A 26,732-nucleotide genomic window follows, 5' to 3' on the forward strand; every position below is an offset into this window, starting at 1 on the left:
TATTCTCAGGTGGCTAATGCCAATGTGCATTGTTAGTATGAACTATACTGCTTTAAAATTCCGCATTTTAAATTTTAATTCCTGATACCAGTTGCATGAAGCACTCCACACATTTCAGGTGCAAATTTGAAACTAAGAAACCCCCCCCCCCCCCCCCCCCCCCCCCCCCAAATGAAATGCCTGTGAACCCGTTCAGTGGCTACAACAAGTGCACTCCTGCAACTGCCATCTCGGGATAGACTGTGTGCAAAGTAAATCTTCTGCTGCACAGTATTACGACTTTCAACTAGGTGTGATAGTAATGGCGGTATGTACCACTAGCCCTAGCCACCACAATACCCAAGCTAGAGCACACTGAAATTCTCCGTCCACCTTTGAAGAGGAATGAGACAGGGCCAGACGAAGCTTTCCATGCGTTTTTATTGTTGTACTGTTTAAAACAAAATACCATCTCACTTCCAACGTTCCTGCCCAAGAGAAAGAAAAACAAAAAGCAACACTTGTTTGCAGGCATCAAACGGGTTGCCCACAAACCGCAGGCTCGTGCAGAGCCAAAGGAACCCCTTTCGGTAATTTTTGTGGCTGTTGTGGCCTACGCGTTTTGCATGCGAAACTGTACACCAAAAAGGGCTCAACAACTGGGTTCCAGCTACACTGTCTCTCCTCCAAAGTAGCTAAAAAAATTGGACAAACAACTCATCGTTTCAATTCTCCTTTGAGATGTTGTTTTAAAAGGGCCACGAAGACAAAATACGCCTTTGTTCAATTTCAAAGAGCTAGCCTCTGGTAACCCACTTAGCTACATTACAACTACGAAATATGCTTTTTAAACCACGAAATGCAAGAAATAGACTTTGGAAACTTTCAAATTTCATACTTCAGTGACATAATAAGGGCCTGCACTAAAAACGTAGTTATGAGTGTGTTAACTGGACGTTAGCATTCAAGTCATACAATTAAACGAAACTAGAGGCTCCGCTACAATCGCCCACTCACGTTTCTTGGCAGTAGCTTAGGCCAACGGCTACCAATCGCACAAAAAAAGATTCCAGGACATCATAGGGAAATCGTCGTGAAGTGGCTGGGGCATCGCCACTGCTTCATCTATCTTCTTTAACATCTCGTGTATGCGTTTGATGAACACGATAAAATAGCTATATAATTAAAGACAGCAGCCTCTTTAAATGAACCAAACTTGTATTTTGTCTTCATGGCCCCTTTTTTAAAGGCTATACAAATGCCAATCGATCTTGATCATGATTTTGGGGTCATTGAAGAAGGCTGTGTAAGAAGGCCATCCCACCACTCGGATAACAAGGCAGAGATCATATAAAACACACGACGGCGTCGAGAATCGTCCGCGCTCGGCATTTCATGGCACTCCAGGCAATGCTGCTGCTAACTTGTTGAGTACAAAGACCACGACAGCGCAACTCCTTGCATTTCTGACTCCTGCACCGCATCTGCAACAACCACTCGCACTTTGCACAAAAAAAGCATCACCCGAAGCACGCATATATTAACACGAAAACAAAGCGATGTGTGTGTGTGTGATGTGCGACTTGTAAAGCACTGCGCGCCTGACTAAAATCTAAAAATAACTATCTTTCAGCTCTGATAAATTTTTCGTGCTTTCCGATTTCAATGTACAACACTGCTTCTGATAGCATGAACACATGCTGTGCACAATCATGAAAAAAACAAACAAGAAAAAATGAAGCACTGTTCTCTGTTTACACCGGGCTTCATGCCAATGCTAGCATGAACTTGAGTAAGGTTAATTCCATCTTCCAAGCAACTACACCAGCACTTGGTCCATACAAAAAAAAAAAAAAAAAAAAAAAAAAAAATTTCTGGTCAGCATGGAAACGCCGATAGCAGAAGTTACAAACATGGACAAGTCATTTTAACTATTCATGCACCGTTCGCAATGTGAACAGCGTCGACCACTTGAGATTCAAGTTCACTAATGTCACCTTCCTAAAGGCCAGCTTCCAGAATTTACACACACATGCAAAACGCCGCTCCTAACAAGTAGCTACCGAAGAAGCGACATTCGTAGCCAAGGTCCTGGGGCATTTTCTTCACAACAGCTCTCAACGCTACACAGAGATGCCACACAAAACGACGGATAAATTATCACTCGGAATATCAGCAATAAAAAAAAAAACAAAAAAAACACTGCTTTCAAAAAAATAATAAAAAAATCACCAGCAAGTTTCGCCCCAATATTAGATTGCTTGCACAGCAACCAACAGGAAAAAAAAAATCAAAAACAAGCATCCATCTTCTTTTTGTTTAAGTACTCTTACTTGACAACAATCTGACTCTTAGCCAGTCATGAAAGTTCAACGGAAGTCCCCCAAACAGCTAATAACAATAAAGAAATGCAGTCAATACCTCGTTAAGGTTTATTCTTAAAAAATGCTCTGCTATCAGGAATAACGCTCCATTTCACCTGGCCTAGCAGACCAGGGTTTTCGTAGTGCTTATGACAAATTTTCTAACATTACTTTCAGTGTAAAGCGCAGTAGTACAAGTGGCATAGTCACGTAAACAGTCTGTCAGAAAAAAGTGATTCATTAAAGTGGCCATGAAGACAGAATACAAGCTTGTTTTATTTGAGAGAACTGCCCTCTAATAACCCACTCCACTCCATTCCAGCCACAAAAGACATTTCGTAGCAAAAGAAATTTAAATCGATAATAAAAAGCTTTCAAGTTTCACGCCATACAATGTCAGCCACGACGCAATAGAGGGAGGATTAAAAACATGGCCATAGTGTTTTACCTGCACATGCGCATCGAAGTGATGCAGCCATGTTTCTTGGTGATGGCTTTGGTTCCAAAGTGGCTGCCAATCACACAAGACCCTGTGACGTCGTAAAGACCCGGCAAGAAAGTGGTTGGTGGGCCCCCCCTGCTTCTTGACGTGTTTTCCCTAGTATCTAGATTATTTGTCTGAAGTTTGTGATAAAATTGATACCATTGTTGCTGGAACAATGAAAACTTCTTGATGAAGCAAACTTGTATTTTGTCCTCATGGCCCGTCAAAGCTGTAGCTCTGCAAAGCTGTAGCTCTGCAATAAACCACTTAATCAATGCGCTCGCATATGATATCCCATAGAAATACGACTGCTAATGCAAGCCAGCATTTCTGTTCTTCCACGAAGCAAATGACAAAAGATTTATGCCTACACGACTACGTTCACTGCCATCACGATACAAAGCACTTGACTGCCTACACGATTTTGCTGGCTCGTCGAGCCATTCCTCACTAATGCAAGCAGTTAGATCATGATCCTTGCTCTGGAATCTGTGTTGTAAGAAATCTGTGTCAAGTGCCGATTTTCTGCTACAGCGGAACGATAAAATAAAAATGTTGCACTTCTGTGTTTTTTCAATGGCACGTGGAAAAAAAAAAAAAAACATGCTATGTAGCTGGACTATTCCAACTACATTGAAGGATCCTGTATAAGGATGCAGGTAAGTTGCACTGCCGTACAGTCAACAAAACATGTTTTTGGAAGTGCTAAACTACCAGACCCTTATGAGACGGAATACAGCCAAATTCCGAGGCAAGTCCAGAGCCCAGGAAAGAAAAACACAAAATCTTGCCCATTTCAGTGCTTTTCCTTGCCACATCACATGTATTCTACATCGTGCTCCCACAACCAACAAGATCGTGACTACAAGGAATTTAGTCTCTGCTTTTAGAATAGCGTTCGCCTGTCATGCAAGCACAAAGCAGGCATTTTTTATCCGCTCAAAAACATTGTGCGTTAAAAAAACATGCCACGCTTCATGGTCGAGACTAATTTCATAAGGTCACCCAACTGCATTTAAGCCCGGGTCTGACATGTGTCCACCTGCATGCTGCACATAAACTCAATGCAGTCAGCTCAAAGCACAAATGTTCGGCCACAGAATTCCATGTTTTTTAAAAAAGGATAAAATCTTTTCGAGCAGCCCTTAAAGTGGGATTTTAATAACAACCTAACCTGCACCGGTTAATAGACACCCTGCATACTTGCCAGACTAAAGCTCTATTCAGCTGCCCTCCTAAACGACCATCTTCAACACACCTCAGCAACCAAAAAACAAAAAGGAGAGGGAAAGGCAGGGAGAGACAATAAACCACTTATCCGCTTTGCCCCATTTCTAGGCACACCGCTAAACCAGGAACAAACGAAGCCTAATATTATTATTATTATTATTATTAACAAGCATCACTTGGACAACCTCTAGCAAACACCAGCCCACAAAACAAAATGATCGCAAAAAAAAAAAATGTCCAAAATGATATAAACATTTAGTACAGGCTGTTCCTACACAGGCACAGAATGGGGAGTGAGTGAAAATTGAAAACGGGAAGCAGGCGTCATCTCACAGAGGAGGGAAAAATAAAAATTAAAGAGAAAACAATCAAACAAACGACGAACGGCAAACGTCAACAGCAACGCTGTCATATATAATATATATATATTGTATTTATAATATTTATATATTTATATATATATATATAGCATCTGTATAAAAAAGATCTCCATTCCTTATAGTTTTTTTTTTTCCCTTTTCCCTATTTTCTTCAACTTTCATTCGCAACTCTCTCTACTGTACAAAGTGTAGCAGCCTCAGCCCGTTTTGCTACACACTCAAGAGAAAGGGATAAAATGGGGCTGGGGACGCACGCAAGCGCATCAATAATGTCTCGAGGAAGTCACAGCTGCCAATGCACCCCACACTTTCTGCTTGGAAAGTTTCCCAACGTTTATGCGTACTTCGCGTTATGATAACTAAATATACTTACTATGTCACTCAAAATATATTACGTACTTTTCCCCACATTATCTAGAGCAGAATATGGGCTGTTACAAAATCATTCAACAAGAGCTTTATGTTCCCCGAATGGGTAGAACCGGGATACGCGATAGACCTCAAAGCGACAAGATCATACGCCTTCGTTGCCACAAATTTGGGCCGTTCCACAACCGACATCACCGTGTACAATACAAATCAAGCTCCAGCTTACACTAAACATAAAAGGGGAAATTCTTTTTTCAGTACATTATTAGAAAGACAGGTCTCCAGAAGTTGTAACATTTCATGCACGCTGTAAAAAAAAAAAAAAAAGATAATCTCCTGAATTTACCGGGACAAATATGTAGCCGTTCTCAATGTTGAACGGTCGGCCCCCTAGTTGCGAGAGAGTGCACTAGTACGTTTCCAGTAGTCGGCCGGTATTATGTCAAAAGACAGCACTCCTTCAAAAACAAGCCGAAATTGGCGACTGCACTCAAAACGTCAAGCCTCGCAACTTTCTGGTCTCAATACCGGAACAAAACATATACACAGTGACAAACGAATGTTTCCCGTATGCTGTTTCAGCATCGGCGGTAGATATATTTCATTTGCGTAATAATATATTTATATTACGTCAGTCAGAGGCTGCACAAATAGCGACTGTACAGCGGCTCAATTTATCACAGTAACGTAACCGGCGAGCATTCAACTACTCGTCACACTTTACGCGTACGCACTTCCGATATTACGCACCGAGCACTAGACACTCAACTAAGACAAGCCATGCACCCCTCTTCTTCCTCGAGACATTACGGAGTGCCCTGCGATCTGGACGACCAATGCAGTATAGGGCAAAATGAGCCAGCTGGCGTTAACAATTAACAAGACGGCTACGGGTACAGCCAGATGGGAGGTGGTGGTGGTGGTGGTGGAGGAATGAAGCTGCGCCTGGGTGCGTGCACGTGAAAAGGTGATGACGGCGGCGGAGGGCGGCGGTCAGTGGAGCATGGAGTCCGTCTGCCGGTCCAGTTCCATCATGGCCTCCTGGATGGCGTTCTCCAGGTTGCCGTTCAGCTTGCGGCCCCTGAAGACGGAAAAGAGCGGGGATCAATCGATCCACATGAGATCAGTGGAAGGACAAAAGCAACCTATGGTAACTAGTCTGAACCCATGTCTGAACCAGCTTGCTCGGAAAAATGACTGTACAGTTAAAGCTGGGTGCAACGAAGTTTCCAAAATTTCACAATTTTTCATTACATGCAGGTTTCAAGTTTAAGCTCGCGGGAAGGAAGCAGAAACGAAGCCAAAATGCTAAACATCTCTGAAGGTGAACTCAACCCTTCGTAGATTTATTGCACAGCGAAAAACTGTGTGAGTTGTGCCTCCTGCTTTCGCACGAGCTCAGAAGCAAAGCAAGGTCACTCACGCCCATATTAGCAAACATAACTTAACTATCACTTTTGCCTTTTGACACTTTTTGGCACCTTAATGCGTTACAAGAGCCAAACTTATGCTGAAAGGGTGCCTTTTTGCGAACTTGATTCTCTTTACCGCACTCAAGATTTTTGAGAGGGTGCTAGCTGGGACATACTATACCAGGCGGCGACATTCTTCTTTCTCGCCAGCGGACACAGCATTTAACCCCTTAAAGGGACCCTGCAACACTCCTTGAGCAGTGCAAGTAAACCTGCGCGACGTTTAGATTACACTTCCAGGAATACCTGAGCCAAATATTATACGTGCACGTGAAGCGGTGAGCGCGCATCGGTACCGATGTGAAAGACGCGGAAAAACCAACCGCTCTCTCTTCAGTTGTCCTCATTATGCAACCCCTGGCATGGCCTAAGGGACGTCACATAGGCCATGGCTGCTCGATCGGCTGTCACTGGTCAACTTCGCGGCTAGATTCTCCCATTTCCGTCGTCGTCATCGCTGTGTACGAACCTCTTCTATGCCTGAACTTGTAAGCACAGTTTTGCCGTTTGTTTTGTGTTTTGAGTGCGCGCGGAGTTTGGGTGATGAGCTCAATACTTCCCTTTCAACGGGACCACTCGACTACAAACGTTTATTGCTTCAAAAACGCTCTACCAGCCCGAGCGCGCACTTGCGAGCAGGCACCCATGCCTGCTTTTTTGTGGCACCAGACCGGAAATAGGCCCCTCCGCGTTGCGGAGAAAAGGAGAAAACTACCCGGCATGTGGTATATCGAAGGCCGCCGAAAAGAACGCTGCGAGCCGCCACCCTCTCCAGGAGAGAGCGCGCAGCTTTCGTCGCGTTGTGCGCGGTCGAGTTGAGAGGGAACAATTATGCGCGATTTCTCATCGCGCGTAGTTTCGTTAATTGTGAACGAATTTTCATAATTCTTGCGGGAGGAGATTTCTGGGACAATAGACTTTATCCCAAATTACATTGCTAGTAGTCGATGGCAAGTGTTGCAGGGTCCCTTTAAGGGCTCATTAAACAAATATATTATGCACCAATATGGCCAAATTTTTTAATGATGTGATATGCTTCAGAAACGTGTTCAAAACACAAAAATATTTGCAAAAATTGTTTATAGTCGATAATCATGTTTAATTGGTCATTCTTTACCCCATATAATACCCTATATTTGGGGCATTTCTGGTGTATTCACAAATTAATTTCTGCAACTCCAGAAAGCACGGGTCGGGTATGAATTGCCTTGCAGAAAACAAACAATTTCTCGATAGTTCACTTGAAGCTAGTTGAGGCTACCATCCGTGTGGTAGCATTCAAAGCACGGCACTGCGCAGAGAGCCTTCTCGCACCACCTGCACCAGATCCTGGTTTCCTTGCAGATGTTCTTGCCATTTACATCTCGCTTCATGTAGCAGACTACGCAGCGGCGTGTCGGTTCTTGCTTCTTCTCTGTTGGTGGTATGTGCGATGGAAAGTGGCGCTCACCAAACCGTTTTGCGTTCAGGGGGCGCCCTGGCCATCCTTTCTTCTTGGTGCCGCTGTTGGGAGAGTACTTCGTGATGATCTCGTCAATAAGCCTTAGCCTATACTCCAGATGAGATGCTCGGCCTCCTCCTTTCTGGTACAGAACAAATGAATTGTAGGTCGCCTCATCCAAGAGGTGTTGGAAGATCTTGTAGGAGATCTTTTTTCATTTCCGTGGCACTGAGTAGCTCGCCAGCATCTGATCTGCTCTGTCAACTCCTCCCATTGTATGTTTATAATCAAGTATAACTTCTGGCTTCAGGGTTTCCTTGCCCATTTTGTCAATGAATCGCGCCATTTCAGCACTATGTACTGTAGATAGAACAGTCACCAGTTTTTTGTCCATCCACTGGACAGCCAAGCACTTGCCCCTTTGAAAGGCAACCATCTCGCCTTTCTTGAGCTTTGCCTGGGCGAAACCAGGCGGAAGGTCTTTGCGAGTGGCTCGCGTCGTGCCATAGATGTCAGTTGATCTCTTCAAAAGAAAGTCAACCAGTTCTGGTGAGGTGTAGAAGTTGTCAGTTGTGACGCAGTAGCCTTTGTCTAGCAGGGGCTCCACAAGCTTCAAAACAACTTTCGTCGCCATTCCGAAGGTTGCTGCTTCTTCTGACGAGATCTCAATGTTCATTTCTTTCCCTGTATAAATTACAGAGTTCCATATATACCCACTTGAAGATTCGCACAGCAAAAATGACTTTATGCCAAACCTCGCTCTCTTCAGGGGCATATACTGCTTCCAGCTGAGCCGGCCTTTGAAGAGCAGCAAGCTCTCGTCGACACTGACGTCCCGCTCTGGTACATACAATGTCCGGTATTTTTCAAGAAGTGCCTGATAAACAGGCCAGATTTTTCTCAGATGAGGTTGAGGGTGTCCTTCACAATTTTCGATTGTCGTGTTGTCGACAAAGTGCAACATTCTCATTATTAGTTCGAAGCGGTTTCTGGACATTATCTCGCCAAAGACCGGAGTCTCAACCAGCCGATTCCTAGACCAGTACATCCTTTCGTTTGGTTTTTGCACAATGCCTTGCAGCAACAGGAGGCTCAGAGAAACGGGAAATTCTTCTCGCGTAAGTGCATACCATTTTCGGAAGCGAGAATGTTGTCCCAGCTTGCTAGAATTCAGAAGCTGAGAAGCGTACCGGTTTGTCTCCACAACGATAACATCAAGCAGCTCATCATCAAAGTAAGCTTCAAAGAGCTCAAGTGGTTGAGGGGGAGAGCTTACTGTGATCTTCAGTCCCATGAAACCCCTGAAATCAAATCGTGGAGGTCTGGCTGGGATGTTGTCGAGGTCTATGCGAAACCATTCACGGGAGCTAGCCATTGTATCATCGCTGCTGACTTCTCCTTCAGAGTCACTGTCCGTAAAAACGTCATCACTGCCTTCTTCACTTGAAGAATAAAACACTACGGTGGCATCCTTATCACTCTCGCTTTCATCGTCTAAAGAAGGAAGATTCTCCGCATCAGAACGCCGCACGGATGAGGCCATGTTTGTAAAACGCGCAGGAAACAAGCGCACACATTCCGCCATCTAGTGTGCAAACTATAATTTAATACCACCGCCAATGCTGGAACTTGTGCAGCCATCTATGTTTAAAAGGGTAAATCTCCATTTGACGACCCGGGCTCGTCAAAAGCCTCTAGTAGCATTGCGAAAAACTCATGACGACCACAGCTCGTCATAAGCAAAATAGTGGCAACTGCTCTTGACGAGCTCAGGTCGTCATAAGCCCTTAAGGGGTTAAAATTGTGCGTTTTTCTTGAAAAGACACAAATTTTCGTTTTCTAGCAGCAGCAATCATCGCCGACAAACCGATACTACAGATAAAGTGGAGACACCGCGACTGCACGCCGACAGGACGGCCTAGCACCTCAAAACTTAAATTTGGAACCGAAACCGCACTCACACATGGAAACGCACGGTAGTTTGCGGTGCTGGCGGAAAAAAATAAAGAAAAAAAAAGTGAAGCGTAGTTACTCTTGCTGTCACGATACACAAGCAAAACGAGACGTGACTGCTACGTTAGCCACGGGATGGTGTTGGCCCCTCCGTTCATCAATTTCGTGTTTAGGTGACTTCAGACATTTTCATTGCTGCTGGCTCCTTACGGTAGTGCAAGTATTCATTAAATTAGTTAACTTCTCCGCTCGATTTTTGAGTCAAAGTGCAAAAAACAATGACTGATCAGCATGCCGACTTCAATACATAGAGGTTGCAAGGACATGGGCTTCAATGGGAGTGGCAATGGGGGAATTTAAAAACTTCGTTAAATCTAGGAATTCGTTAAATAGAGGTTTGTTACATCCAGGTTTAACCGTCGTTTGATTGTGTGTGTGCTTTTCGTGTGCGTCTGTGTGCTTGAGCATTCATGTATAAGTGAGAGTTCTTTTCATATATTTTCAACCCACCTTCCCCCCCATTTGTTGCAGCAAGTCGGGCACCTACCCTGCCTGTCCTCACCTACCCATTAAAGATATTTCTCTCTCCCTCTCTAGTCTGAACTGAATGTGTGCCACATTACGGCCTCTATGTGGCTTCTGGGGAGAGAGGGATAGAGAGAAAGTGGAAAGAGGGGGGAGAAATGTAGAGAGAGAAATAGATACATAGGGAGAAGTGAAGAGAGGGAGGAGAAATAACAAAGAGGAAGGAGAAAGAACGGAAAGGGAGGGAGGGAGGGAGGGGCACAGAGGGATGCACACGCACCTTCGGTGCTTCTTGCGGGCCCGGTGGTGTGCCTCCAGACCCTCAGACAGAGTCTTCAGCTTCTCAGGCTCTACCTGGGCGAAGCTGTGGTCGCCAAACCACTGGACCCACAGCTGCAATCAATCAGAAAGGGCGCCATGTCACCAGTGCACACTCTCGAACGTACGGGTTCTCAGAGAAAAAACACATGAAAAAAAAGAAAAAAAAAAGGCCATAGCTGTCTTCATGTTACCAATAAAAAAAATTTCGCAGTTGCTGCTACAATGCAGCATGCACGGACACGTAATTAGTAAACCAGAATTTCGGTTTCTTAGGGTAGTTTGTAACTGCGTCCATATAGAGTGAAATGCTGTATTACTTAGCTAAGCAAAAGTGCATCTAGCTGCGCACACATATGGACAGTACTACATTCGTCAGTTTTAACGCCCTGTGCAATTGATAAGCTTTTGAACGTGTCAAGAATGACGGAAATCTGACCAGTACATCCCAATACACTGTGGGCAACACACCACAGCAAGGGAAAAAAGTTACTTCTGAGAAAATGAGGATTGACGTGCTGAAATGTAAACAGAAGCTTTTATTTAGGAGAATGCAGGATGCAACAATTACTACAAATAGGGGAGCAGCGCAACACAGACAAAACACACGAAGAAGAAGGCGGCAACCACGAGCACTGACTTACAACTTCTTTACAACTGACTTACAACTTCACCTTCGTCTTCTTGTGTTTTGTCTGTGTTGCGCTGTTCCCCTATTTGTAATCATGCACCAACTCGCCCAAGCCTTAACCCTTGCAAACAATTACGAACTATTCATTAAAGGACCGTAACATTTTGCAAAAATTTTTCTTTCGAACGTGTAGCTTAGAAATGAAAATAGTACGCAAGATTGATTTATTGGAGAATTTTCAGGCTCAGAAGACCAGGGTTTCTCTCCCTCTAAGGCCTCAGTGTGCTAAAGGTACCAAAAATCCCAGAGGAAAAGGGAAAGCAACCCGAGTGTGCAGGGAACAGAAGTCGACTCGACCGGAAACTCTTGGCATTCCCCTTACAAAGCTGAGAACAAAGCAGCCAAAGGTCGAAAGCAAAACGTGGCCCACAGCCAGGTCCCCGTGATGGCGCATGTGACCTTTTGCAACAAACACGTGTTGCCCCAATCCACAATTTTTCCTGAGATCACACACAGTGCGCGTGCCTGTCTTTTTCGCCTCTCACCCTCCTACAATATCTAGAAAAAAGAAGAAAAGAAATGGCGAAGCTTGCACTAGTCAAGCAAGGCTGGGGAGACAGCAGAGCTGGCAGCCTCTCGCCCTTCGTCAAAGAACCGGGTGTTGCACCTCACATGGGTTTGCGAACTTGTCGCTGAAAGTTCTCCATGACTGGCAGACCCGCATAATTTTGTCTGCATCCATTAGATGTCTCTCCCAAAGTGGACTGTGTTTTAGCCCACGTAAGAACCCGCAGCAACCGGCTTTGCAAACTCAGTATCTGTACCGTGAACTCTGCGTCTGTGCTACACACTTCAGGCGCAAACGCACGTGAACTGGCAAGGAGAACAGCACAAAATAGATGGCGCCACGATTGCTGGGCAGAGTGTTCTCAAAGGTCGAGCTGAGCGACACCAGGCGCTCCTCACTGGCAGCATGCTTACGTTCACTCAGTATTTTTTCTTGTTTTTTCTTGTTTTTTTTTTTTTTTGTGAGCTCCTTGGCACAAGCCCACGCACAAGCCTGGCCGATGCCAGGCGCTCCTCACTGGCATCTTTTTCTGGTAACGCTCGACGGCGGAGCTAAAAGCTTAAGGGGGCAGTTGGGTCTTTGGGGCCGAAAAACGGTCAAAAAAAGCGTTTTCGGAAAAATGGCATTTTCAGCCTCCACAGCCATTTTTCTATCAGTCTGTAAATTTCCTCATCAAAAGGCACCATATTTTGTTGTTATTATATGATAATAGGATTTTAATGTGTACTCTACAGATCCGTTAGCACAGAATTCGATGGTGAAACAGCACTTTTCTTGCAATGCAAAGCTAGCATTTCGTCCTCAGATATCTCGGCACCCAGAGCAGGTACAACTCAGGGTTCGTACGAGCTTCAAAAGCAAAAATTCAAGGGTTTTCAAGGACCAGAAAACACATTTTCAAGGCCGCCGTCTAATGTTTTATCTTCGATTATTTACAACTTTTTCAACACAGTGCGAAATTTCGTTATTGCCCAATACCCAAGCACATTAGTGCACATTTAGATAGGCGCTAACGGGTTCGTGAATGCTCCCCCAGTTTTATTTTTTATTTGACAGCTGGCATTTAGAGGTCTTTCTTTTTTCTTGGTGTTTTGCTGAGGCTGTTTGATTTCAAAACTTCATAATGTTGCCTGCATCTTCTGCTTTGTCAGCAAGAATATGAGCTGAAATTAAATCAGCAAGTGTTGCTGCAAGGCAGGAATAACTATGTACACGTCCACCATTTGCACGTAAAAGCAAACGCAGATGGAGCGTATGAGGCACAGCAAACATGCAATGAGCGGCCGTCCACAGACTAAATAGAACATGCAAGATAGAGAAGAGAAGCTGGCCTTCACTGGATTGTATCATGACATGGATTCTATTGAGGAATGCTGTTCACAATGTTGACTCGTAATAATGACAATCCACCAAACTCGTAATTTCATGCAATACACTGAAACTTGATTGTTACAATGTTTCTTTACATTTTTAACACCTAAAATCCACGACAAACACTATAAACTCTTGTGAAAAGATAGGGCCATTGGTTCTCTCCAGAAAAATCAAGGGTTTTCAAGGACCCTTTAAAAATTCCAGGACTTTCCAGGCCTTGAAATTGACACTTCTAAATTCAAGGGTTTTGAAGGTTTTCAAGGACCTGTGCGAACCCTGACAACTGCAACTCTTTTTGCTTCTGATACCTAAATGTGTGGAGAATACAATGTTGGAAACAAATTTTTCAAATGGAGGCTTTGGAAAATTATTATTGCATTCAATTGGCACCACCTGCGATCCATTTCTGGCACAGTGCGGGAGAAGCGAAGTTCACTGTGTTGTAAAACGACCAAAAATGGCTGAATCAAAAAAGTTCTTCCTATATTGTATTCTTTAGCCATTTGTCTGCCCAGCCACGTGGTAATTGCCATTCTGTATGGAGTGGAACTGTGACCCAAAATAATGGCAATTAATCATCAATTAACTCAAAATATAATCAACTTACAAAAAGTCTAATGGCAGATGAGAAATCAGCACAAAGAACTCTATAATGCAGTGCAGTTTCATTAAAATTGGTTGGTAAATAAAAAAAATAGCTCTAAGACCAGTCTGCCCCCTTAAACAGATCTGCTGTTAAAACGCAGTACCATTACGGCCACTACCTGGGAATGCCAATACAATGCCTAAACAGCATGGTGCGGTCACCGAGTTGTGTGGCCACTGTGCAACAATCAACCCTACAGCTGCCAAGTGGCATAGTGGTGCAACCTCCAGCCCTTGCCATCCGTTCCTGTTTTGGCTGTCTTATTTTACTTCTATTCCACTGTCAGAGTCAGCATCATCGTTATTGGCTCTCTATAGGTACATGCATGAAGATAGCATGCACCTGTAACAAACGCAAGTTCGAAATTGTCTCCAAAGGTGGTGCAGGCCAAATAAGACAGAAGGTCGCTATTAATCAGCAAATGAAAAGGAGGGGCTCAGCAGTGGATTGCCTACTGCATAAACAGCCAGCGCAAGAATGCCTGGTGTGTAACAGCGCCCATTTTAAAAGACCCCCAAAGGCCAAATACTTAAGGGGGGACATGACTCTTAAAAGAATTTCTTTTAATTTTGAAGTAAACCCTGTGACACTTGCCGGTCTTTCTGCTTTTCCCCTGCTGATTTCAAATATGCCATTATTTTTTCAGTCAGTCAGTCAGTTCCCAAGAGAGTTAGAAATAATTAGTCATTTTTTGGAGGAACAACAGACAAATGTGATAGCCACAAAACTGTAATCTTTACATTTTACAATACTATGAACCCTAGTGAATAGAATAAGAAAATCGTTTTTTTTTTATGCACGCTTGGAGCTAATTTTACAGCTCATTAAACTTTGGTGTTTGAAATGGGCACTCAAAATGGTTCCTTGCCACTGGTGCCACCAAAGTTTAATGAGCTGAAAAATTAGTGCCAAGCAATGCATCAAAAAACTGGTTCTTTTATTGCATTCACCAGGGTCCATAGTATTGGAAAATGTGAAGATTACAGTTTTATGGCTAAGACTGTCTTGTCTATTGTTCCTCCAAATATGACTAATTATCTCTAATTATCCTGGGAACTGATGGGCTGAATGAAAAAATAATGGCACATTTGAAATCAGTGCGGAAAAAGCAGCAAGACTGGCAGGTTTCACGGAGTTTACTCAGAAATTAAGAGGAGCTGTTTTAAGAGTGGTGTCCCCCCTTAAGTTTGGTTCATCCCAAAGAGTGCCCTGACAGGACAACGATCAGCAAAAACACATCCTTCGTGTTTGAAAAGCTTGCAATCAAGATCTGGCGTGCCCAAAGGGGGTGGCGACAGGAGGAGGAAAGGGGGCGGCACCCACCTTGCCGTCCTCGGAGCAGAGGTGGTGTCCGCGCACCTGGTCTGGCCGCACCAGCTTGCCCGGCCACGAGGGAAAGCCCTTACTCTGTCCCCACACCAGGTCCCCAATGTCGAACGTGCGTGGTTGAGGAGGAAGCGGAGGGGACGCGGGCTCTTCCTCTGTGAAGGAGCAGACAGAGGAACAGAACACCACCAAATCAGTCGCAAAGAACCGGACAGAGAAACTGCAACGGGTTTTATTAGGGGAAAGAACAATAGCACCATATATGGGGGCATTCTAGGCAATCCCAGTCTAAATCTAGACTTCCTGGCGGTAGAGGTGTCGACAAACGTTCGTGATGCTCTGAATGTTGTGATTATACCTCATTCTAACCTTTGATTATTTTGGTAATCAGCCAAGATGAACTAATTTTCATCGAAGAAGACACCACTGCCTCGCAGGGAATTGCACACATGTAAATGCCTATCCTTTGCAAATATTATCACCGCAGTAACAATAATTTCCACATGTAAGCGTACGGGAAATCAGGGCTGTGAGCTTTGGCAGATTTGGCAGCGGCAATGGGAAAATGCCAGACTGACCTGTGACTTTTCGAAATGCAGCATTCAGGGGACTTTCAATGGTGGCCCTCCCTACAGGCAGTGCTCATGTCCTACAAAAACTTGGTTTTCTTATGGACCAAAAAAAGAGCTTCCCACTGTCAGTCCGCGCCACCCGCGGCTCAACCTCAGAAGTCACAAATCAGCGACATCACATGACATACAGCATATTTTGTATTCTGAATCAGTGATTTCGTGTCGTGTCAAACGGCTTTACCAACAATCAATTAGGCACAGTCAAGCACGTTCTTTTTCTTTTTCTCCATAAGCTACAGGTCCCCTACATCTAGTGTTCAGTAGGCAGTGCCAAGAGCTAAGCCTTCTACATGCTTTTCTCGGTCATCACCATTGCATATCGCTTGCTCACTGCGTTTTTTCTCGTGAAAAAAGACCCACTAAGCATGCACGTTAGCTGACCACATAGATGGATTTTAACCAGTATGTACACACATCGCAGTGGAAGGCACAAACGAAACTGATCACAGCTTTGTAAAAGCATAACAGTATGTACAAAATCTTTCAAGACTCCAAGACACTTTAGTTGGCGACAGGGCAAGCTCAAATTGTGGCGGCGATGATTGGCCATACTGGAAATGTGAAGGCAAAGTTCTCTACTGCAAGTTTCCTTAAACATTCTCAACATTAATCTCTACCGGTGAGACAAAAAATTAATGAACAGGCAATGTCAGTTTTGATGTCATTTGGTTTTTAGTAACCGCTACATCCTCCAGTTACAGCCAATGCAGCAGCTTTGTTCACAGCGACCTGATGCAGACCCTCAGCTATTTTCACACAAAGTGTTGAGTAGCAACTGTTCACTCAAGCTTGAAATTCCCGGTCGTGTATAGGTGCAATATTATACACATCTACCCGAAATACAGCCACTGTGGCCTAGACTCCTGCCCGCACATTACACTCGCACCGAAATCCCTCAGCAAAACACTGAGCCGCCCCTGCTGGGAAACAACACTTGCCAACAAACCCAAGTGGCATCCACTCACCGGCCGAGTCATCCCTGAACTCGTCCTGCGTGAGGAACAGCAGCTCCCGCCTCCTGCGCTTGGGGTCCCTCTTGGCCTTCTGCTTGGACACACCGCCGACATCGTCCCCCAACAACCCCGCCGCACTGGTCACACTTGTCCGCTGCAGCTCGTGGCTAGACTCGACCCCCGAGTCCCCGCTGCTTGCACCACCCGCACAGGGCTGCTGCCCCGCCTCCCTCAGGGCCCCTTCACCGGGGCACGCCCGCACCGCCCGCAACGGACTCGTGTCGTCCATGGCGACCCCGCAACCCGAATCGTCCGCCGTTCCTGTGCTGGAAGATATGTGTCCCTCCTGCTCCGTGCCGCAAGCAGTCCACTCACCACGCTGCGATGGCACCTCACAGCTTGCAGTGCCCGCCTGAACGGGAACTGTGGAGGAGACAGATGGACTGCCTTCACCTCCCACACCCGCGGAGAGACCCTGAATTTCCGCACTGTGCACACACACGCAGTCGTCGTCATCTTCATCGTCTTCCTCCTCTTCTTCTTCCTCTTCATCATCTTCGTCCTCTTCTTCCTCCTCCTCTTCTTGCTCAGGTGCTGGCACGATGCGGCCCATGCCGGTATACGTCGAAGAAAAGCCCCGGCTCTCGTGCCGAGGCCACAGCGGCTGCTCTTCAACCCTCCGCTGATCTGACACGACATCAGCCTCGGCGGTCGACACCACAAATGTCGTATCACCACCGGTGTCACACCCTGTATCTTCCTCGTGAGCTTCCGCTGCTACCAGTTCCGTCCCAGCTTCAAAGCACCCCTCTGGGGGTGCCTCTTCGGTGGCCAGGCAAACGCCTTCTTCCTCGACATCTTCTTCCAAGCAGGAGGACGCAGGCTGCTGCACCATCACTGGCAGTGCCGGAGGATCGGGCACCACAGTCGTGGCTAGCACCTGCTGTTCCGATGCCACCAGCTGCTGCGGCTGCGGCGGCGTCTGCACCGGGGTTAAAGGAGGCGGCGGTAGCTCTGCCTGGAGCTGCGGAGGAAGCTGAGGCTGCGGATGTAACTGCGGCTGCAACTGTGGCTGCAACTGTGGCTGTGCATGTTGCATCGTCGGGCACGGCTCCTGCAGCACGGTGATGGACTGTGGCTGAGGCGCCGCTGTGGCGACCATGTTGTGCATGGGCATGCCCAACAGTCCGAGGGAGGGCATCATGTTCATGACCAGCTGTGGAGTGTTGACGGAGGGCAGGGCGCCGTAGTTGAGCAGGGGGGCCTGCTGCATGACTGGCGCCTGGCCCGCGGGGAACACCGTCACCGTGGGCAGTCCCGTCTGCTGGAGACCCGACACGGTCAGGCTCAGCATGTTCAGCGTTCCCGCCTGGCCCATCTCAGCCACACCGCACTTGGACTTGGAGACGCCGTCATCCTGGGAGGAAGACAGGGGAGTGCAAGGTGTTACACTGAGTCTCCGGGCCTTTTTTCTTTGCCAATCTGTTGCTGTGCTGGCCGGTTAGCTAATAAATGCTCCAATTTCATGCCAAAGTGATGAAATGCTCATTGTTCTGTCTTGTGGCCAAAGGTTACCCTAGGCATAGTTAAGGAGAGCTCAGTAAAAGCTTTTAAAGCAGGAGGACCACTAGGTTTCAGGCATGCGCAGTACGCTGGGAAGCAGGAGGAAGTAGTTTTTAATTGCTAATTGATTCAATTCATAACACATTTTTGCTGTTTGAAATAGTTACTAAAGAGTCCATAAGAAATATCTCTCACATCTGGAGTAGCGCACTTCATTCTAAATAAGGTGAAGAGCAGAGAGCAATAGTGTTCAACAACTCAACATTGTGAAGCTTCATTCATTACTATTAGAGACAGGTGAATACAGCTAGCTGCAGCAACTCATAGTTCCTTTGCTCTGCCCATTGTAGACACTATTTTCCGGCAGCTACGTGGTGAACTCTTGGTGCCGTAGCAACTTCTGCAGCTCGACAAGGGTCTGTGTGATACATCACACATCATTTAACTTTTTTTTTGCCCTCTGAAAAACATACGCATGTCTCGCTGTAATGGTCTGATTGAGGGAAATGGTCTGATTCACCTAAGAAGTGAGCTGTTCTATACGTACTTAGTGTTTGCGAGCCTTAGGACAGCAGTCATACTGTAACTTTTGGAAGCATCTCTTAATGGCCCCAATGTTCTTAATCACACAAACTTAGCGACATTAAGGGTTTGTTGCTTAAAATTTGCCTCCGTCTTGTGGTGACTCTTAATGACCTTTAACAGCCTAAGCTTTACGACATCAAAAACTGGATTAGCAAAATTCTAAATATAATCAAAAATTTTCCACACAGCTCACTGCTGTTTTAATGAGCATCAGGATACTAATTTAATATGCTGCAAGAGTGTCCATGTTTGACTTTCTGGGCAGAACCTCATGCACAGAAAATAGGACAGCCTTGGCAAAGATTTCTAACAATTTTAAGCTGAAATATTGCTAATGTAGCACACCCCAGTTCTCCTCTCATTGAGATAGATTATTCAGTCACAGAATGTCAGCACCAGCAATGTCCAATGTAAACGTGCCTAAACCACATTTCAGGCACCACTCCGAATTTCACTCGGAATTTAGTTGGCTCCAACTGTTAATCAACTATAACTGGGTTCGTTATAACTAGAGACCAGATTTTATGCTAATGCCTGTTTTGTTCTTTACACTCTTGTCACTCCACTTTGATGTATGACCATTAATTAAAAGTTAAGAAGGGCTTTTATGGTGTTCTTATAGTGCCTATCAATGCTTGTTTTGGCGTTTGTGCCTAAAAACCTGTAAATGCCTATAAATGTCCGTTCAAAATCTGCACCTACATGAACACTATGCAGCCGAAAGTTTTGTCTTCGAGTGCAGTTTGAGATCGTTATTCATGTTACTGGGCAACATTGATTATTCTAAACTCTATAGTGCTGAACCTAGTCCTCTAGTTCAATTAACTCCCAAAAAAGAACCGCTAGCAGCAATGAATGCGCTCGCGCCATGCCAGCATACACCACTGCGCTGACGTGGCACGAGCGTTTGGTAAACGCGAAACTGAAAAGCACTGTCAGGGAATAAGGGGGTTCAAAGCAAAAAAGGAAAAAGAAGTGATGTACACGCGGCTTTTACATTGTTTGTAATTTACTTTTTAAGGCAGGCTCTAAAATATGCTTTACCACCAAAAATATGTTCGGCTGCTAAACAAACATGCCCTTCAAATGTGTAGAGGTGTATTTGCACTGTTGGGACATCTTGACCGTACAATTTGCATTTCATTGTATTTAAGGAAATTGCCCGAGTTGCACCTAACAGAAGGGAAAAGGTTTGGGCGTGTTGGATCTTAGTCACACAGAAAACAAGCGCAGTAAAAAACAGAGGACGAGGCGTGAACAGGACAAGCGATAACGTTCAACAAATGGTTTATTGCAGAACCAGCACATATAAACATGTCTGGCTAGCATGAGGAGAGGAGGAAGGAAAGGAAAACATCAAGCGCTTGTCCTGTCCACATCTCATCTTGTTTCTTACTGCGCTTGTTTTCTGTGCGACGTTGTACCTAACAGTCCTCATGTAAGAGAAAGTTAATTTCTTGATGAATTTCCATCTCGCTTGTGTTTGTTATTTTTGTGTATTTTTGTTGCGTCGTAATTTAATTGCATTAAGCACATGGTGCGAATTCGCAGCTGCGCCGCCGCTCGTGCGGCAAAACGACCTTTCCTCGTTGCTCTGGCAAACTGCCAAATGTTTGGAACAGTGGAACGTCTCATGTGAACACCACTTGGCATTTGGCAATTTGTAGCAGCAGTGAAAAATGGAAAAATAGATCATTTTGCCGCACGAGCGGTACTGCGGCTGCAAATTCACAGGCAAGATTTGCACCACGTAAAACGGGCTTTAGGCCAACAGTCTTTTTTCATTCGGTATTCCTAGCAATCAAGTACTCTTTCAAATGTCTGTTTCACTATGCAACGCTCGAGCACTCAAAAGTGGCCACTCAAAATGAATATCAGCAGTTTGCTTGTTGAATTAAGCCATTGATTGTTACTAGTCCAGCAATTACATGTGACAATTAGTGCCATCGTAAGCAGTAAAATTTTATGTTGTCCTGTCAAGGATACCGGTCAAGCACGTGTTCACTTGAAATTATTTTCATTTGTGTGAAAATTTGCGGTGGCAATTTCACGACGTTGGAGGCCTAAAACGTTATTTTGCCTGCACATTCTGGCGCCTAAAATGTGCCTTTTTAATGGCTAAAAATTTGGCCTCTAGTTATAACCGGGTCTGTTGCCTTTAAAAAGTGTGGAGAACTTGCAAAACAAATGGTGAAGTCATCGCATCTGAGCTCCAGCGCGCTTGCTACACCGTTACCCGTTGTAACCAGAATTGACCCCGTTCAAGAAATAAAATATGTGCACATAATAATTTTGCCACAAATATTGCTCCTTCTCAGCCCAGTGGCCTCGCCACTAAGCACACCCCTTGTGTAAGCATTCCTCTACAGCAGCAGAAAAGTTATGCCAATAAGCCGTCAATACATACTACTCGAGTGCATAAGGGGGGTAAATTACACGCAAATCGAAATGAAACAAACAAATCAACAGAAAAATATAGTTAAAACTGGAAAAAGCGAAATGCAACTAGAAATCTGCATTTTCGGGCCAAGGATCCCATTTTATAGGAGCCTGGAGATCAAATTTTGAAGGAACCTTTCAAAGCGCATAACAGTGCAGAGGTAGGAACTATAGTATTGCCGTCCTTATTCTGCACAAGACAGTTACTGACTAGAAGCATGTCGCACGTGAAGTGGTGTATTCATTTCTTTATAGTCCTGTACCGAGTGAGGACTCACTGCAGAAGAGCCACAGGCATACAGTAACAGTAGTAAAGGCTGTTTTAGGGAAGTACATGACAGGGATCAAATTTATCACATTGCAGAGATCTTCGGAATATGTAACCGATCATTGCAGCCAACAACATCGAGAGACAGCCACCAGTGATTCATCCGACCTGTCCTGACACAGCCTTTCAATGGATCGCTTAACAGTGTGCTGTTCGCCCAGCCTTCTTTAGAGCACTACAGAGCAGTTATGCTCTCCAAAAACTTCACCGAACCAGGTGCCCAGCTGCTACATAAGTTTCCTACGCACGTGTGGAAACAACTTGTCCTCGATGCTCTCACAGGCCTTAATTGTAATGGTTTGTAACTCAATGAGCAGAAACTCCTCAAGCTCCCTAAAGTACAAGGATGTTCCCGAACTTTATGCATAATTTTTCTTACATAACATCCAGTAAACAAGAATCGTGCACTGCAGAAGTTTCGTTTTAGTGCGGAGTCCTTGACGGCTGAAACAAGTGGCAGTTTAACGCATTCTAGCACTGAGAGTGGAGCGAAAATGTTCCCTGATGTGGTTCAGTCGAAGGTACCATCAGCATCCTGTTTTGGAAGCTACTCAAGTGGGAACATGTGAAAAGTTACCCTGTAAAGAACGTGCAAAGGTGTAAGAAAGTTTGGTGATTTCCGGTGCTACAACCGCATTTTTTTTAATTCTAAGCACAGCACGAAGCAATGCAGCCTCTCTCAGTTAAAGCTGCCCTTTAAAAAATGCCCTGCTCTGGATGTAACCATTTGGATCAGGCCTTTCTGCTCCCACTGTTGGAACGCCACGTGACATAGTACTAGACTGCTATCTTTGTAGGGCTCGAGGGTTACAGATAAATCCACAGATATAAATTTCCGCACTGACACTGAAATGGGAGAGTTGACAGCACATCTATACATCCACAGAACAGGGTAGCAGTCTGTTGAAAGATTGCTCTTGTTTGCTGTTTTTCCCCCAGTTTCTGCTTTCTGAATCAGGTACTGCGACTTTAACGTAAGTGCACAAGTGTATGCACAAAAACGTAGTGACTTGGCAAGTCTTACAGGGTTGGGCCTCATTCTCATCACCCCAAACTAATTTTTTATGGGGAAAATCAGTTAAGCATTGGCAGTGCGATAAAAAGACTTTCAATCCTTTTCAGCAGCAGTTTGAGCTACACGTACCTCAGAAATACGTTTGAGCATCTGTATTTCTGTAATGTATTTCTATCTCAGTAGTAAAGCACTTTTATGTTTCATCAATCACATTGCAATATTCTGGCAAGTGTACGTGTCTTGTTGCATCTATTGCCAGCTGACATATTACGACGGAAGGTGACACGCGTGCGAAACGCATGCCGCAGTGTTTTTGCAACCCACGTCATCCTGTGATTTGCTGTCCCTGCTCTCTAAAACGGGCAGTCTTACTGACACCTCAAACTTATGTTAACCAGAAGCAGCAGAGGCACTTTTTTTCGTTCACGAGCATTGCGAGTTGAGCACAGACTGAACTCGCGGTGCCAGCAAGACAACCTATTTGAGAGGGCACTGCTGTGTCTACAAATCTTGTGTATACAACCAGGTTGAATATGTTTCTATACAAATCACATGGTAGAAATTTGAGCAATATTGAGGACTTCCACCACATAGCCCATCATGCACACATGCATGCATGCAGCCATTCCCCGACACACATACAAAAGGTATTTCACTGGGGTATTCCTGTTTCCAGATGCTTTTTTGGCATGTGTGCAGAGGCACCTGCGATATTTCCCATGATGTCAAATACGTGTGAACCTTAGTACCTTTACTTTATGCTCACGTCATGTATCCTGATATATTTGTGCTGTTCTGCGATACTTCAAGTATTTCTGTTCAACCCCAAGATGCACCAATGGAAATTACTACACCAAAAGTAATGTATGTGACTATGCATCAGAGAATAGAGAAAATGCTTAGAAGAGAAACAAAGGTAGCCAGCCCAACTTTCTGCGGGTGGCTTCTACTGCTGCTACAATAATGCAACACTTCCTTACAATGTCACAAAAAAATGGGATGCGGCAAATGCCTGGGAAGCTACAAGAGATAAACTCTTTGCCCTAAAGCAAGAACTTAGTTTGGCTGCTGTGTTCCTTAAACTTTCGTCCCTCCTCTCTGGGAAGAAGGCAACTGAGGCTTCTGAGAGCGGAGGTGCTCGTGCACCATCACCTTGAAGAGGTCTATTATCGACCTGCTTGACGCATTTGCTCCCCAGTGCTTTATTTTCCTCTTTTCTCAGCTCTGCATTACAAAGCATTACGACGACAAGCAGCAGTTGCACAATTTTCTAACTCTATGCGGGTTCTCCTTTCCCCCTATCTTCGCACATCTACTGTAACCCCAGGCAGCACACGACTGCATTAATGGGGCCATGCCGACAAAACACAAGTTTGTTTCATTAGAAAGATTGCCTCGTAGCAATCATACTGGCACCACTTCTAACGCACACTTCGCTCAAATAAGCTATATAATTAGGAAAAAAGGGAATGGCCATGCGACCCACTAGCTCATTTCCCACAACAGAGCCTATCATGTCATATTCCCAGCTGTGCGATTGGCTGAGGCCGGCAAAAGCGAACGCAAAAAAGGCAGGGCTTACAAACTTGCCGAAGGAGCTGTTTGCACTTGAATGTAATGCATATTCATCTTACAGCAGTAAGAATGGTGGGGTAAACAATGAAAGTTCTGAAAATACATGTAAACATAGAAGTACCAACGCGCACTGCTGTTGGTACTGGGCGCACTATGCTTTTTTTAGCTGCAAACCAGGCCGGCGCTTTGGAGTTGTCTTACACGACGCTAGCCGATTCGCGTTAGCGACATTGTATTACGTGAGCCTGTTTGTCGAGCAACCCCATGTTTCACGAAACAATTACTTTCGACCGTAATAAAAACAAGCCAGGAGCCAATACGGTCAAAAACAAAGCAACGGCGGACAACGGTTCACAGCTGACTATGGTAACGCCATCTGGGAGGACTAACGGCAAGCAAGGCTGCAGGGCCTAATGACGCACTAGAAGTTCGTTTCAATACCCGCCCTCATGACATCAGGGCAAACGTCACAAAAACACGATTTGGTGGGAGAATGAAAATTTTAACCTAAATTAATTTCTCAGTGAATATGGCATCATCTGCTGCAGGACACGCGCTGGGGGCACTCTAAAACACAAGAACTTTCAAATAAAACAGTATTTTGTCTGCATGGCCCACTACAAAAGCACAGTTAAGCAGCTTAGCACTCCCAAGCACACAGCTGACCTACGGCTTTTTTGCAACCACAGCCTTTGGGACTGCAGCCTAGCTTCTTGTCAACTAGAAACCTTTGCGAGACTATGCGAAGATCCTACCGTTTCGGTACTCTACTCCCAGTCATGTTTTTGAGTCTCCATTCATTCCCTGGCTGGAAATAAAGTTGTGCTTAACCGTGCTTAAAGTGAAGAAGGGCGCTGATAAAAGGCTTTCAGAGAGACAGGTTGTATGATTTCTGCTTCATACAGTAAGGCCACATTCCCCCAGGGCACTGTAAAATTTCAGAAAAAAAAAAAAAAGCCGTCATCAAGTGGCAATATTTTCACCCACAGACACAAATTGCACTGTGCAGTACTGCCTTAACTGGCCTTCCTTGACGATTGGGGGCAAAGCGACAATGCTTATCTGTAAGAGTTCATGACCGCTGAGAGACACAATGATTGCACACACGAGGTGCAGCAGCGTACAGGCAAAGCAACCATTGCACCAATCAGGTCTCCAGGCCTGTGAAGCCTGCTTGGAAGCAGGGTATTCTAATGGCCGATTTTCAAATCTGTACATTATGCTTGGAAGAAGGATGAAATTAGAACTCCAAAGCAGCTACATTCCAAGCCCGGGCAGTCATCATAGAACTCAAAAGCAGCATTCCAGGAAGCAGGAGGAAAACTGGCTAAGTTCAAGGTCAGCCCAGCATGCTTGGAAGCAGGAGGAAAGTGGAGGAACTAAAAAAAAAAAAACAGCAGTGGCAACGTTCCAGGTCAGGGCAAGCCCGCTTGGAAACAAAAGCAGCTAGGTTTCAGGTCCGAGCAGTTTTCTTGGAAGCAGGAGGAAAACACAGCAACCAAGTTCCAGGTCTGTGCAGTATGCTGGGAAGTAGGAGGAAAATTCATCAGCTAAGTTCCAAGTTAGCACAGCCTGCTTGGAAGCAAGAGGAGAGTAGAGGATCTTAAAAAAGCAAAGCAGTGGCAAAGTTCCAGGTCAGCCCGCTTGGAAACAGGCAGCTAGGTTTTACGCCCGAGCAGTCTTCTTGGAAGCAGGAGGAAAACACAGCAACCAAGTTCCAAGTATGTGCAGTATGCTAGGAAGCAGGAGGAAAATTCATCAGCTAAGTTCAAAGTTCCAAGTCAGCACAGCGTGCTTGGAAACAAGACGAAAGTAGAGGATCTTAAAAAAGCAGAGCAGTGGCAAAGTTCCAAGTCAGGGCAGCCTGCTTGGAAAGGGGAGCAGCAGCTAGGTTTTAGACCTGTGCAGCCAGCTTGGAAGCAGGAAGGAAATACAGTGGCTAAGTTTCAGGTCCGCGCAGGCTGCTTTGAAGCAAAAGAAAAGTAGAAGAGTGGCTAAGTCTTCGAAAGGTCGCGGCAGACACTCTTGCACGTGGAAGATGGAAACATTCATACAACAAAACAAATTGTTTGGATGCAGAAATAGAGGGAAGCATGGATGACCATAGCATCATTTACAATAGTGCACGGTGCCAGGGGTCATATGCAGCCATGATTAAGCGAGGTGTCCTCAAGTACTAACCAGAGGCGCAATCACCGGAATTCACTCCTCCAATCCACGGCTGCACCCCACATAATTTGGTCCCAAGATAAGGCGTGGTTCTTGTACAAGTGCATATACAATAATCATGCTTCGGGGAGGAGGGGGCAGGAGGGCTGTGTACCATCATTCAATAGCCAGCATGCCCATACGGGGATTGCCGATTTTCACAAGAGGTGAGTGGTGGCAAAGGATGGGTTTTCTGAATATACATGGCCTTTCGCCTTTCATGGACACTCCAGGCCACTGCACTATCTGAAATCTTGCCGTCTCTCTAGAGCACAGAAGCGTGGCAGGCAAATGAGTTTGGAAGGTGAGCAGTGCTTGTCAGTGCTTTTCCTGCACCATCAAGCAGCGCTACCAAAGGGGACTGCAGCTACAAAG

General features: G+C 45.2%; 1 protein-coding gene across 1 annotated transcript in view; it reads right to left on the reverse strand.

Annotated features, from left to right (window-relative positions):
* Positions 1–402: 402 nt before the first annotated feature.
* Positions 403–26,732, reverse strand: part of LOC144179165 (uncharacterized) — a 70,082-nt gene continuing 43,752 nt past the window's right edge. The window contains exons 6-9 of the mRNA XM_077707407.1: positions 16,657–18,061; positions 15,057–15,214; positions 10,477–10,589; positions 403–5,886 (exon numbers count right to left, since the gene is read on the reverse strand). Of these exons, the coding sequence (XP_077563533.1) occupies positions 5,799–5,886; positions 10,477–10,589; positions 15,057–15,214; positions 16,657–18,061 (1,764 nt within the window). The 3' untranslated portion in view covers positions 403–5,798. The remainder of the gene's footprint in view (positions 5,887–10,476; positions 10,590–15,056; positions 15,215–16,656; positions 18,062–26,732) is intronic.

Source organism: Haemaphysalis longicornis, unplaced genomic scaffold (genome assembly GCF_048455015.1).
Source record: "Haemaphysalis longicornis isolate Haplotype H1 unplaced genomic scaffold, Haemaphysalis longicornis Haplotype H1 scaffold_4, whole genome shotgun sequence".
In the NCBI taxonomy this organism is placed as follows: Eukaryota; Metazoa; Arthropoda; class Arachnida; order Ixodida; family Ixodidae; genus Haemaphysalis; species Haemaphysalis longicornis.